This window comes from Drosophila bipectinata, chromosome XL (assembly GCF_030179905.1).
Source record: "Drosophila bipectinata strain 14024-0381.07 chromosome XL, DbipHiC1v2, whole genome shotgun sequence".
NCBI lineage: Eukaryota > Metazoa > Arthropoda > Insecta > Diptera > Drosophilidae > Drosophila > Drosophila bipectinata.
The window spans coordinates 23,771,061-23,784,584 of record NC_091734.1 but is presented as its reverse complement, the minus strand read 5'-3'; the positions used below and the strand labels follow the sequence as shown (position 1 = coordinate 23,784,584).

General features: G+C 37.9%; 1 protein-coding gene across 6 annotated transcripts in view; it reads right to left on the bottom strand.

The window, feature by feature from the left end:
• The window catches only part of LOC108118554 (protein Tob1-like), a 463,756-nt gene that overhangs the window by 244,551 nt on the left and 205,681 nt on the right, over positions 1-13,524 (bottom strand). For all 6 annotated transcript variants that reach the window (XM_070280407.1, XM_070280409.1, XM_070280415.1 and 3 more), the window contains exon 3: positions 11,360-11,787. In XM_070280407.1, the coding sequence (XP_070136508.1) occupies positions 11,360-11,787 (428 nt within the window). The remainder of the gene's footprint in view (positions 1-11,359; positions 11,788-13,524) is intronic.

Here is a 13,524-nt window from a genome sequence, read left to right as displayed (position 1 = left end):
ATAACCTTATGGTTTTTCTGACGATCGACAACCTCCCATGTATTGTTCTTTTTCAATGACTTGTATTCGTTTATCAATGCCTCCTTCCATTCGATGGCGTTCGTGCCTCTAAGAGCTGCGCTCGCAGTTAGCTCCTTTGAGTTCATTGCAAGTGAGGTGGCTTCATAGAATATGTCTTCTTGATGTGACTCGGGCTGCTGGTTTGATGTGTCGATTCGGTCTGCAATTATTTGATTGTAAATTAACTTGGGCCTTCCTGGTTTGCCTGTTAATATCTTCTTTGGCCTTCCGCGTCCACGTTTCATCAATATTTCCGGTTCTGGTTGTTCATCATCTGGTTCAGGGTCCTCTGGCTGGGGATCTTCAGTTTGGCTGCCATCGTTGTCATCTGGGTCGTCATTTTCTGGTCGATCAACTGCTACTGGTTCAATGTCGATATTGATTGGGAATTCCATAAAATCCTCGTACTTATAGTCATGCCCAAATAAGTGTGTAAAAACGACATCTTGGCTTTTAATTAACGTTTTGGTTTGTACATCATACAGCCTTTAAGCTTGGCATCGCTGCAGTATCCCACGAAAACACATTTCCTGGATTTTGAGCTGAACTTACTCTTCGATCGTTTGTCCAGTGAGTAAGCGTATGCTTACTTCTTATAAACTTGCTTATAACTATATGCTTCTGCATATGCTTCACAACTGGGATGCGACTGGGAAGTTATCTGTAAATGTCAGAAAATAACGGCTGCCTCCGTGGCTGTTTACTCGCATGGGCCCGCATACGTCGCTGTGGATTATTTCTAGTACATCCCTTGCCCTTGAATTCGATACTGGGAACGGCTTCTGGGACTGCTTCCCCTTGATGCATATTTCACAAATTGGGAGACTCTCCTTCAGGTTTACCTTAGCTCCTTGACCTTTGCCTTTTCCGATCAGTTCTTTCAGATCCGGCTCATTTAGATGGCCGAAACGCTCATGCCATTCTTTGATGCTGTTTTGCTTACTTATAGCGATCTGGCTGCTTTCGTGTGTTTCCTCGATCTGGTACAAGTCCAACTTGCGAGGAGCGGTAAAAATTAATTCTCCTCCCTTGAATCTAACTACCTCAGCTTTCTCTTTCTTGAATATTACATTGAAGCCGTGATCACATATTTTTGAGACCGATAAGAGATTGGTTCTTAAATCCGGCACATAGAGTGCGTTTTTCAGGCTGGCGGTGAACTTGTTGTTTGGGGAGAACTGCACGGATCCACATCCTTTTATATCTGTGGCCTCATTGTTTGCCAGTCTGAGCTTCGAGCCTCCAGTTGGCTCCAGGGTCTCGAACATATTTTTCTGTGAGCACATGTGTGACGTTGCTCCAGAGTCTAGACACCAGTTACTGCAATCACTGTTTGTATAATTAGCTATGTTGATGTATATGCTTTCGCTCTGGTTCTTCATTGGCTTTGATCTGCACTCAGCTGCACGGTGACCGACTTTTCCACAGCTGTAACATTTAAACTTAAATTTTTGATTGGTGCTTAGTTGTTTCGGCTTGCTGGGATTATACTTCTTGTGCACCAACAATGCTCCAGGCGTCGACTCGCTTGGATTTCTGTTTCTTGCCTCGTATTCGTCTAGTAACTAAATTTTTAGTGCTTCTGTTGATATTACGTTTTCCTGAGTTTCAATCGCAATTCGAAACTGTTCGTACTCCTCTGGTATACTGTATAGTAGCAAGATGGTTAACAGATCGTCAATATTCAGCAGATTAACTTCGTTTATTTTGTCAACTAAATCGGAAAACTTATCTATGTGGCTTCTCATATCTCCGCCTGCATTCATTTTCAGTAAGATCAGCGATTTCAACAGTGCTGCTTTACGGGCTGGCCCTGTATCTCCCATATATAATTTGCAGTTTCGCAGTTCTTCGTATGCCTAAGTTCCGATGTTGACATGGCCAAAATGAGATCGGACTTAGCCTTTGCATCTTCGTTTATCCGTTGTGCGAAATTATCTTCGGGTTTTAAAAGAGTCCCGTTGACTTATTTCCACGAGTCATTTTTTATCAAAAGGGCCTGCATTTGTATTTTCCAGGTGTCGAAATTGTCTTTGCCCAAAGGCTCTATGCGTATACTAGCAATACTCATTTTGCTTTTTGATCTGCGTTTAGTTATGCTACACAAGCTAACATTTCACGTAGCTACACAAGCAACGAACACGCTTCTTTCCTCTGTTGCCAATAAGACTTTTACATGCACACGTGATGTATATATGTGTGTGCCGGCAATTTCACCACAAATTGAGATTTGCCATTTGAACTCACTATTTGTTCACTATCCTTCTTTGAACTATTCTCTGGCGCAGTGGAAGCGTGCTGGGCCCATAACCTGTTGTATTTTAGGCTGAGAAATAGTTTTATTTAGAATTCCTGTATTCATCATAAAGCTTAGAGGCCCAGACGACCGAGGGGCGCTATTATGCTACTTGAAGTTTGTTAAGCTAAGGGGCTGTCTTATACTATCTTACTAACTCCTCTTAGGGGCCGTCCATATATTGCGTGACGCGAATTTCAGACTTTTTTGACCCCCTCCCCCCCCTGCGTGACAAACCATGATGCGAGGTTAGACCCCCGTGACCACAAACCGTGACGTTAACCGTGACGATTCAGTTTACTCAACAAGAGTGAGTGATTAACCAGGGACCGTAATCATTATAAGTAATATTTTAAAAATTACTTTATAATGATTACTTGATTTTTAATTTTTTAAATCAAGACTAATAATTATTTTTGATCGAAAAAAATAAAAATCACAAATAATCATTAAGCTTGAACAAAAAAAATAAAACTCAAAATAATGATTATTCGTGATTTTTATTTCTTTTGATCAAAATAAAACTCACCAAGCAATAACTTTTGATCCTTTAAGGATATTGCCAAAATTGTCCTATGTCCTTATGAAGGGACCCTAGAGCAATAACTGACAACAACAACAATAACAAAAAAATGCATTTTACCTGTGTTTGTTGCAATTATTTAATATAAGGTCAACTGTTACATACAGAGCAGTAGCAGCAGCAGATATACACAATTACCAAAACAATGATAATAATGATAATGATAATCATTATCATGATCAACAAGTAAAACAATTAGGTACATTAATTTTCAATTTATTATGCATTTATAACATAATATGAGAAAACAAAAGAAGACAGCGGAGGCGCACGCGCTTAGATCTATTTTTAGTAGCGCTTATCTTTGTCTACCAGGTCTATGCATATGAGATTGCGTTTCCCAATTCTGGGCATTTTTGCGTATTCTGGGCGTTTTTGGAGCAGAGATTCTTTCAATTCTTCCAATTGTTGCTGGTAGCGTTTGCTATCAATGGTTTCACCCGGTTTTAGGAGCTCATACCAAACGATTCCGGCCTGATTCCGGTTTGGCCGAGATTGGGATTGGGCCGGCTGGCCTGGACTAACATAGGATTTTTTTCATTTTGGGTTTTGAAAATATATCAACTTTTCATTTCCAGTGACAATTCAATGCAAAAACGAGAATTTCCAAGAGAATTTCGCAAGTCATTTTTCAATGTCCGCTAATAGTGGTTTGTGGGTACAAAACTCAATATTAATATTAGAATATATTCAATATTAGAAAAAAAATTGCTCTTGGAAAAAAACTCGCGAATAACGTTTAAGCAGTGTTCCCAGATGTCAAAAGATGCTACAAAAAATATTTTACCAACAATTTTCGATCACTTTGTTACCGATAATTAACAATGAAGTAAAACACAGTTTCATATGCATAGACCTGGTAAGACTGAAACTTATCAGTAAGAATGACTTATTGTAAATCATTTCTATTGTGTTTCGATATGGGTCGCAAACGAAATTTTGTTCTCCGCAAATTTTTTATTTTCCACGCGGGAAATAATGTTTCCGAGTGCAAAATTTGCAAATCAACGTTAGCTGGCGAGTACGTGTGCAACATGAAGCGGCATATGCAAACTAAGCATGAATCGAAGTATGAAGCTGAGATAGCTAACATTCAGGAAAACGAAGCTGGCGAAAAAAAAAATTAAATTTGCAATAACGATGGGCAAAATGAAGTGAAGGATGCGTGCATCGATTTGGTGACGCTGGAAAAGCTTCCGTTGGCTATTTTTGATTCGGAGTGCTTCAAAACGCTAACGTTTCAAATATTTTTTGCACTGGATATGCCGGCTGTTTTGTCCAGAAACATAATGGGCATGGTGGAGGAAAAATATAATGACGTTGAAAACAGCATAATGGCCAGTCTCACGGACAAAATGCTTACCATAAAACGGACACAGCCACCCGGTGTAATCGTCGGATCTTGTGCGTAAATGTGCAATATATTCACGACACTGGTATTGCGATAAGGACCTTGGGTTAAAGAGTTAAAGATGTCGCACACGTCCAGAAACATCTCTGAAATTGAGTCACTGCTGAGCCAATTCGCGATTCAGAAGCAGCAAATATACACCATAACCACTGACAATGGCCGAAATATGGTGAAACCAGTTGAGCTGCTTAATGATACTGACATTGACGAGGACGACGAGGATGAGGAAAAGCTAATGTTTAATACTAGCATTGGTTTTATCACCTCCGTACGTTGTGCAGCACACACCCTTCAGCTAGCTGTGAAGGACTTCCTGGAAGACTTGGAAGCAGCTGATTTTATTTCTAAGGCGCGAAAGCTTGTGAAGCTGTAAAGGACGCCAACCTACAGGTCTGTTTCATAACATTTTATTTATTACCTTTTATAAATTAACTATTTTTTTTGTATATATTTAGGCATTTGATAACTGAGGCAGCATTACCGCAGCATGTAATTGATGTTGCGACTCGATGGAGCTCAACATATAATATGTTGAGTAAACTGCTGGGCTTTGAGACCTTTTGGAGCGCCACGTCAAAAATTCAATGAAGCTGACTCCGACTGAGTGGTTGGATTTAAAACAATTGGTGAAAGCTTTGGAGCCAGCTTACATGGCAACAATGCAATTTCAAAGCAGCCAATTATTTATTATCTACTAGCTTTGGATGGAACTCAAGCTCACAGTCGGGGCAAAGCAGACTACTTATATTAAAGCGTTGAGGCTTGCTATTGAGGCGCGAGAAGAAAGCCTGTTAGCAAATAAAGTCGTTATTTGCAGCCTCTTTCTGGACCCACGCTTACGTCGCATATTGCTGCAACAGCTTAAAAACGTGATGCGCGCGAAAACGGAGTTTAAAAAGCTCTTACGCCAACTGTGGCAGTTGAAGGAAAAGGTTAGTAAATTCATTTTATATAAATAATAAACAATAATTAATTCAAAATATTTTCAGATTGATACAGATGAAGCCAGCTCAACCTCTAGCTTGACAGAGACCAATTTGCTTTCGCAAAATTCTCAGTCTTGCTCGCTCTTGACCGAGCTTTTAAGTAGCATTGAGGTCGATGCTGAAGAGGAAGCTGACGATGATGGGCAGCAGGAATTATTAAAGGGATATGCTGAAATTGATAGTTACAGCCCGAAGCCCATCAGCCTAGGCGCTGATATAATGCAGTACTGGAGTGAGAAGCAATTTCAGTACCCGAATTTATATCAGCTTGCTAAGGTGGTGCTCGCGGTTCCAGCTACCCAAGTTAGCGTAGAGTGCGCCTTTTCTGCGCTTAAAATAATGCTAACCGACCAAAGGTGCAACTTGTCGAGCGAGTCGCTGTCAAAATTGTTATTCCTAAAATTAAATAAAAATTATAAAAATACATAAAATTCAAAATATTATGTCATTAATGCATAATAAATTGAAAATTAATGTACCTAATTGTTTTACTGGTTGATCATTATGATGATTATCATTATCATTATTATCATTGTTTTGGTAATTGTGTATATCTGCTGCTACTGCTCTGTATGTAACAGTTGACCTTATATTAAATAATTGCAACAAACACAGGTAAAATGCATTTTAATACCCTTGCAGAGGGTATTATAATTTTGGTCAAAAGTGTGCAACGCAGTGATGGAGACATCTCCGACCCTATAAAGTATATATATTCTTGATCAGGATCACCTCCTGAGTTGATATGAGCATGTCCGTCTGTCTGTCTGTTTCTACGCAAACTAGACTCTCAGTTTTAAAGCTATCGACTTGAAACTTTGCACACACCCTTCTTTCCTTTGCACGCAGTGCGGAACGTGCGGAATCGGCCGACTATATTCTATAGCTGCCATATAACTGAACGATCGGAAATGACCCAACTTTCGTGTTTTTGAAGATAGAAAGCTGGAACTTTGTACATATTATATTTTTGGTCAGTTTATCCGACCTACCGAATTTCATAACGATCAGCCGACTATATCTTATAGCTGCCATATAACTGAACGATCGGAAATGGTTTTTGGTAGAAATACCAACTTCGGTATGTTTTAAGATAGAAGTTTGGGACTTTTTTTAGATTTTGTATTGTAATAAATTGGATTATATATTCATATTCCCATAAGGAGCGGCCAACTATGGTATATCCGATGTTTGCGATATATATCCGGTTTTAACTGCAAGGGTATATACACTTCGGCTCCGCCCGAAGTTAGCTTTCCTTTCTTGTTTGTTATTGTTGTTGTTGTCAATTATTGTTCTAGGGTCCCTTTATAAAGACATAGGACAATATTGGCAATATCCCTAAAGGATCAAAAGTTAGGGCGAATTTCTCAATTTTAGGGTTAATTTTATTTTGAGTGTAGGCTGGTAGCAGGGTAGCGTCAAAGCGATAGTATGCCAGACGCGCGTTCGGTAAAACTATACAAGCATATGGAGGAGTGGAATTCCCGGTTTTGTTTGGGTTCCACTGGTGTTTTTGTTTTAGCCTGATTGCGCCAGTTATGCCTGTTCCATTTATTCTTTTTTCCAACCGGCAATTTGGGGCATATTCCCAGTGAAGTAAAATTTTTCTGTTATTGGCTTCCCTAGGCTAGAGTTTGTGAGAGGAGTTTGGATTTTAGGCTCCATATTAGGTTGGAGTGGTGTGGTGGTACCTCTGATGTCCCTGCGACCAGGGCCCCAGATGAGGCTTGTGACACTGAATCTGTTTTTGAGCTTCTGGTGATCGAGCTGATCGATCTAACCCATCTGCATATTACATTCTTGGGGCTGGGAGCTTGAGCCTCCGATTCCTCTCTTTCGGTAATCATGGTACTGAAAAGAGTTTTTATGTGTTTCTTAGTAGTACAGTAGTCTGTTCTGCTAAAAATTTTGGTATCGTTTAATAAAAGAGTGCAGTTCTCGGTTTTGTTCGGGTTTCACTGCTATTTTTTTGTAGCCTGATTGCCGCCATTTATGCCTGCTCCATACTTGAATTTTTTCCAACTCTTCCAACACCATACCGGTATGGCGGATTTTTCGACCTTTCTTCAATGCTTAGATTTCCATTTGGCTTCCTATCTAGTTTCATCCCTAGGTACTTTACTCCGTCGCTGAAGGTGAGCCTCTGGTTGTTTAATATTGGTAGGGTATGTGCTGGGTTTTGGAGTCTTCTACTGAAGAGGTCTAGCTTTATTTTTTTGCGCGATTATTCCAAGGTCATTTCTGCATATCCAGTTTGCCAGAGCTTCCAGTTTTTTGCTCCTCACGAAGTCGAACAGGGACTGAGGGTATTTTCCGGTGAAAATAATGGCAACTTCGTCCGCATTCGCCACTCCCTTGCCTGCACCCTCTTTCATATTACATACATTCGAGCTGGTACCTATCTTAAGAAGGAGAGGGGAAAGGACTCCTCCATCTATTAAAACCTACCCTAAAAATGTAGAAACCACTTCCAAATATTCACTCCCAAAAAATATCGGAACTGCGTAGTTTCCTGATATACTAGACCTATCAGTATACAATAGGAAATTACATTTAACCATACCATTAACTAGAATTTTAGAAGGCTCTAACGGAAAAGTTTCTAAGAGAATGTCAAAAAATGTTTCAATTACTCTATAGGAGACCGCAATACAGGCTTTTAATTACCTTAAAGACTTAAAGAGCCCAAACTGATTATTCAAAACAGTTTATAATAACAACCGAAAAGGAAATCCGGTTTCTAAAAAACTTAACAAAAATGAAAGAATGCGACGAAAAAAAAGAACATTTAGCAATAGTATGGGCACTAAGAAACTTAAGAAACTATTTATATGAAGTGTCTTGACAATGAAAGAAGCCGATGCCCCTTCAAGAATCGAAAAAAATAATTTTACAGAAGAAGATCATGAAAAATCCAGTGCTTCAGGCACTTTACACTCAGCAGAAAGTAGCTTTGATATCATAAAAAGTGAAACAAAAAACCACTCAACCAATTTAAACAGCAACTTCTAATTGTTGTTATTCAACAAACGCCATATTATCGAATATGACCAACCAGAAAATAAAGTCACAATTTTAAAGGAATATTTGCAACCAAATATTAACACAAGGGTTCATTGTACCCCTAAATACTATACGAAATTCAAATTCCAATGAAAAATAACTTAATAAATAAATTCTTGTACACCAGAATAGATATATTTATTTTATACTTTTATTCAAGATATATCTAATAACGATGACAAATAAATATAATAGAAATCCAATTCAAATCTTCATCGGGGAAGCTACTATTTCTAAAATAGAAGATCAGCACTAACATTTCGATATTTACTACTCGTAAAGCCTTACGTTTTCATAACCTTGCAGAGGGTATTATAATTTTGGCCAAAAGTGTGCAACGCTGTGAAGGAGACATCTCCGACTCTATAAAGTATATATATTCTTGATCAGGATCACCTCCTGAGTTGATATGAGCATGTCCGTCTGTCCGTCTGTCCGTCTGTCTGTTTCTACGCAAACTAGTCTTTCAGTTCTAAAACTATCATCTTGAAACTTTGCACACACCCTTCTTTCCTTTGCACGCAGTATATGAGTCGGAATGGCCGGGATCGGCCGACTATATCCTATAGCTGCCATATAACTGATTGATTGGAAATGGTTTAACTTCTGTGTTTTAAGAGTTAAAAAGTTCAAATTTTACATGAAAGCTATTTTTGGGAAAAAAAACCACATGCTAAATTTCGTAAGGATCGGCCGACTATATCTTATAGCTGCCATACAAACGATCGGAAATGAGGCAACTTTCGTGTGTTTGGTAAGAGAAAGTTGGAACTTACAGAATCTTGTTAACTTCCATTGCAAATACTTAGTCGTAGAAGAAATCACTAACAACAGGAAAGGAAAGCTAACTTCGGTTGAAGCCGAAGTAAATATACCCTTGCAGTTAAATCCGGATATATATCAAAAACATCGGATAGAGTTGTCAAAACCTTATGAGAAGATCATAATATAATCAATTTATTACTATACAAAATCTAGAACACAAAAGAGGGTATTTTTACTAAATACCATGTCCGATCATTCAGTTATATGGCAGCTTTAAGATATAGTCGGCCGATCGTTTCGATTTTTTGCATTCATTCAGAAACCCTTTTTTTTAACTCTAAAAACATTAAAGTTAAAGCATTTGCGATCAATCAGCTATATGGCATCTATAGGATATAGTGGCCCGATTTCGGCCGTTCCGACTGAGAAAGTAGTTTGCGTAGAAGCCAACAGACAGACGGACATGCACTCATATCAACTCAGGAGCTGATCCTGATTAAGAATATATATTCTTTATACGGTCGGAGACGTCTTCTTTACTGCGTGGCACACTTTTGGACTAAATTATAATACCCTCTGCAAGGATATAAATATAAATAAAAAAATAATAAAAAAAATTTTCAATATTTAGCTATTATTAAATAGCTTAATTTTTGTCCACCTTTTTATTATAATTTTAATAATGAACTAATGGACAAAAAAATTCTTTGCGCTGAAAATATTTATCAAAACGAAGTGGACCATTCTACCACGAAAACAAGAAAGTGTTTCTTGGAGTGAAAAGTTTTCAGTAATCTAACAGAAAAATACCCTGCCCGGATTTAACACGGGTCACTGTCCTGGCGCCCCCACAAACTGGGGGCCTCCACAAATCTATTTAAAAATACATATTTATTTGAAAAATACATATTTATTTTTAATTTTGGTCAAAAGTGTGCAACGCAGTGAAGGAGACATCTCCGACCCTATAAAGTATATATATTCTTGATCAGGATCACCTCCTGAGTTTTTATGAGCATGTCCGTCTGTCCGTCTGTCTGTCCGTCTGTCTGTTTCTACGCAAGCTAGTTTGTCTATTTCTACGCAAACTAGTCTCTCAGTTTTAAAGCTATCGACTTGAAACTTTGCACACACCCTTCTTTCCTTTGCACGCAGTGCCAGACAGACAGACGGACAGAAGGACAGACGGACAGACGGACAGACGGACATGCTCATATCAACTCAGGAGGTGATCCTGATCAAGAATATATATACTTTATAGGGTCGGAGATGTCTCCTTCACTGCGTTGCACACTTTTGGACAAAATTATAATACCCTCTGCAAGGGTATAATGAGTCCAGTTCCTATTATTCAAAACGCTGTACCAGCGCCTATCCTCTTTATCATGGCTCAGCATTGAAAATGATTTGCTACGAGAAAAGAATTTCGAAGAGATCATTGATGATTTTTCTTCAAAAAGATCTAGAAAAAAAAATTTGGTTTAGCTCAATGGTTTGCACGATCTATAAACAATACTTGTACGAATACTGGTATATGTATTCAATGACCAAAACAATGACCAATGATAGATTTAAAAGTAAATAAACGCACTGTAAATACGTATCAATTAAGTTTTATATGAGCAAAAGTATAAGTCGATTTAAAAAGTCGAATTTTGTGCGACATAAAGGTCCTTCACAAGTCTTTTGCCCCAGGGCCCCCACACACCTAAATTCGACTCTGAAAATACCTTTGACTAACAGCAAGTAAAGGGAATGAGGAACTCACGAAAAGTTCTTCTTATAATTCACCGTCGCATATGCTAGACGCAACACATGGAAATGACTTTTCTTTTCCCATATTTAGGAGCAATCCAACAAGAAAAGGAACAAAAGTAGTGTGTTAAATTAACATGGTTTAAATAAAAAAGGCACATAAAATAAAATATGTGATTATAATCTGTCAGTGTTTGATGATTTCTTAGCCGAAATGTTTATTGGCTTGAATTTTTAACGAACTCTTCTTCACTTCAATTTTAATACTACTCCTTCCACTTTAAAGCTTTCTAAAAATGGCTGCGGCAAAATTAAATAATAGTCAAATTTTTTACGAAAATATATTTTTAAAACACTTTTAAATAACTGTTTATTTTAAGGCCGACAGTTTCCTTGAAATGCAAAAATGTTATTTTTCGACGGAGATAAAGACTTACCTGTTAGTGCGTTTGGAACTAGTTTTTAACTTGGTGCTGCCAAACTTTGTCTGGGCAAATGTGGCCGTCGTAAAGGTTAACGGTGCGTGCGCACCACGTTGCATAAAGGCTGCAGAAGAAGCATTAGAGGTAGCAATATTTCTAGGTAAAGCGACTGGGCCGGCGCCTAAAATTGACGCAGATCCGCAGTCCATAGGGCTTGGGCTTCCATGGTGGGTGGGAGAACTAGAAAATGTCGAGAGTGGCAACGAGCATACTTGAGGCAGGACCAACGAAAGTGCTTTTGCACTTAAGCTTAGAGTATTTATTGTTGTATTCACGGCATCAATTGGTCGAATGCACTGGGCCTCTGGGCTATAAGTCTTGGTGACCTCTCGATCTGTCGAATGGCTTTCTTCGTGATTTTCATTATTTTCCGAGTAAATGATCTAAAAAAATGCATAAAAACAACATTGTTTTAATATTTTTATAGCAGAACAACAATAGGATGTGTTTATTAACCCTTTAATGATGTATGCGGCTTAAATTTAAAAACTTAAACTTAAATTTAATTTTATATAATAAAGGGAGTTGAACTTATTTCCAAAATTTAATTTTTAACAGTTTTGAGATGGAAATAAGGCGTTGCTTTTGTGTTTTAATTTTTGTTTGAATTCTTAATCCTTAAATATATTCTTATCTTAAAATCAAATAAAACAAGAAAGGAAAGCTAACTTCGGGCGAAGCCAAAGTTGATATACCCTTGCAGTTAAAATCGGATATAGTTGGCCGATCCTTATGAGAATAAGATTATATAACCCAATTTATTATAATAAAAAATCTGAAAAAAGTCCCAAACTTCTATCTTCTAAAATACCAAAGTTGGTATTTCTACCAAAAACCATTTCCGATCGTTCAGTTAGATGGCAGCTATAGGATATAGTCGGCCAATCCTTATGAAATTATTAAAATTTATTTATTTATTTATTATAAAAAGGATCTGTTATTTAAGAATGTAGATTATTATAACTAAAAGTAAGGATAAATTAAGTTAAAAGATATTCCATAATTTTGGATTTAATTACATCTAGTTATGAGTTATAGTGAGCTATAATTTTTACAAATAACGCGAATTGGATCGTGCTCAGCAAAATTATACCTAGAAATTGGTAACCAAAGGGGTCGGAAGGATCTAGTTACTCTATAAGGAACAGAGAACATTAATTTTTCAAGAAGTACTTGTACTTCTAAGCACATGAAGTAGCACAACCCCAGCACAAGTACGGCGCTCTTTTAAAGGAGGTAGGTTTAATAGTTTTAACCGGCAATGATACGACGAGAGGCAAGTAGCAGTATCCCAGTTTAAGCTTTTTAACACAAATAGCAGAAAGTGGTTTTGCACAGATTCAATCCTCCTTTGGTGAACAAAGTATTGCGGACTCCAAACGCTAGAACAGTATTCCAAGATAGGAAAAACCAACGATACATATAGAGTTTTAGTTGTGAAAGGATCACTAAATTCTTTAGACCAACGTTTAATAAAAGCTAGCACACCTCTGGCTTTATTAACTGTTAGTGATGTGTTCGTTGAAGGACAACTTATTGTCAAAAATGACTCCAAGATCGCTAATAAGGGAAACACGATCTAAGACGTTATTCCCAAGAGAGTACGAAACGATGTGAGGCACACTGCGATTGAACGTCATAACCTTACACTTAGAGCAGTTAAGTAAAAGGAGATTGTTTGAGCACCACAAGAAGACTTCGTTAAGGTCTAATTACAGGTTTCTATGAAGGAAATGGTCGGGGAAAAAAGACATAACTTGACATCATCAGCATACATAAATGTAGTAGCATAGTTTACAACACTAGGTAAATCGTTGACAAAAAGAACAAACAGAAGAGGTCATATGTGACTACCTTGTGGGAAACCCGATGAAACGTTTATAATCTGTGATGAACTGTTTTTAAACAAAACACGCTGCGTGCGGTTGGCTAGATAAGAGGTCAACCACTGTACTAGAGAAAAACCCCATAAGACACAGCTTATAAAGGAGGAGAGTCAAACGGTTCACAGAGTGGTTCACAGAGTCAAACGCTTTACTAAAGTCAGTGTACACATCAGTTTGCATGCGGCTCAGAAAACCTCTGTGGATAAACGAAGTGAATTCAAGAAGGTTAGTTGT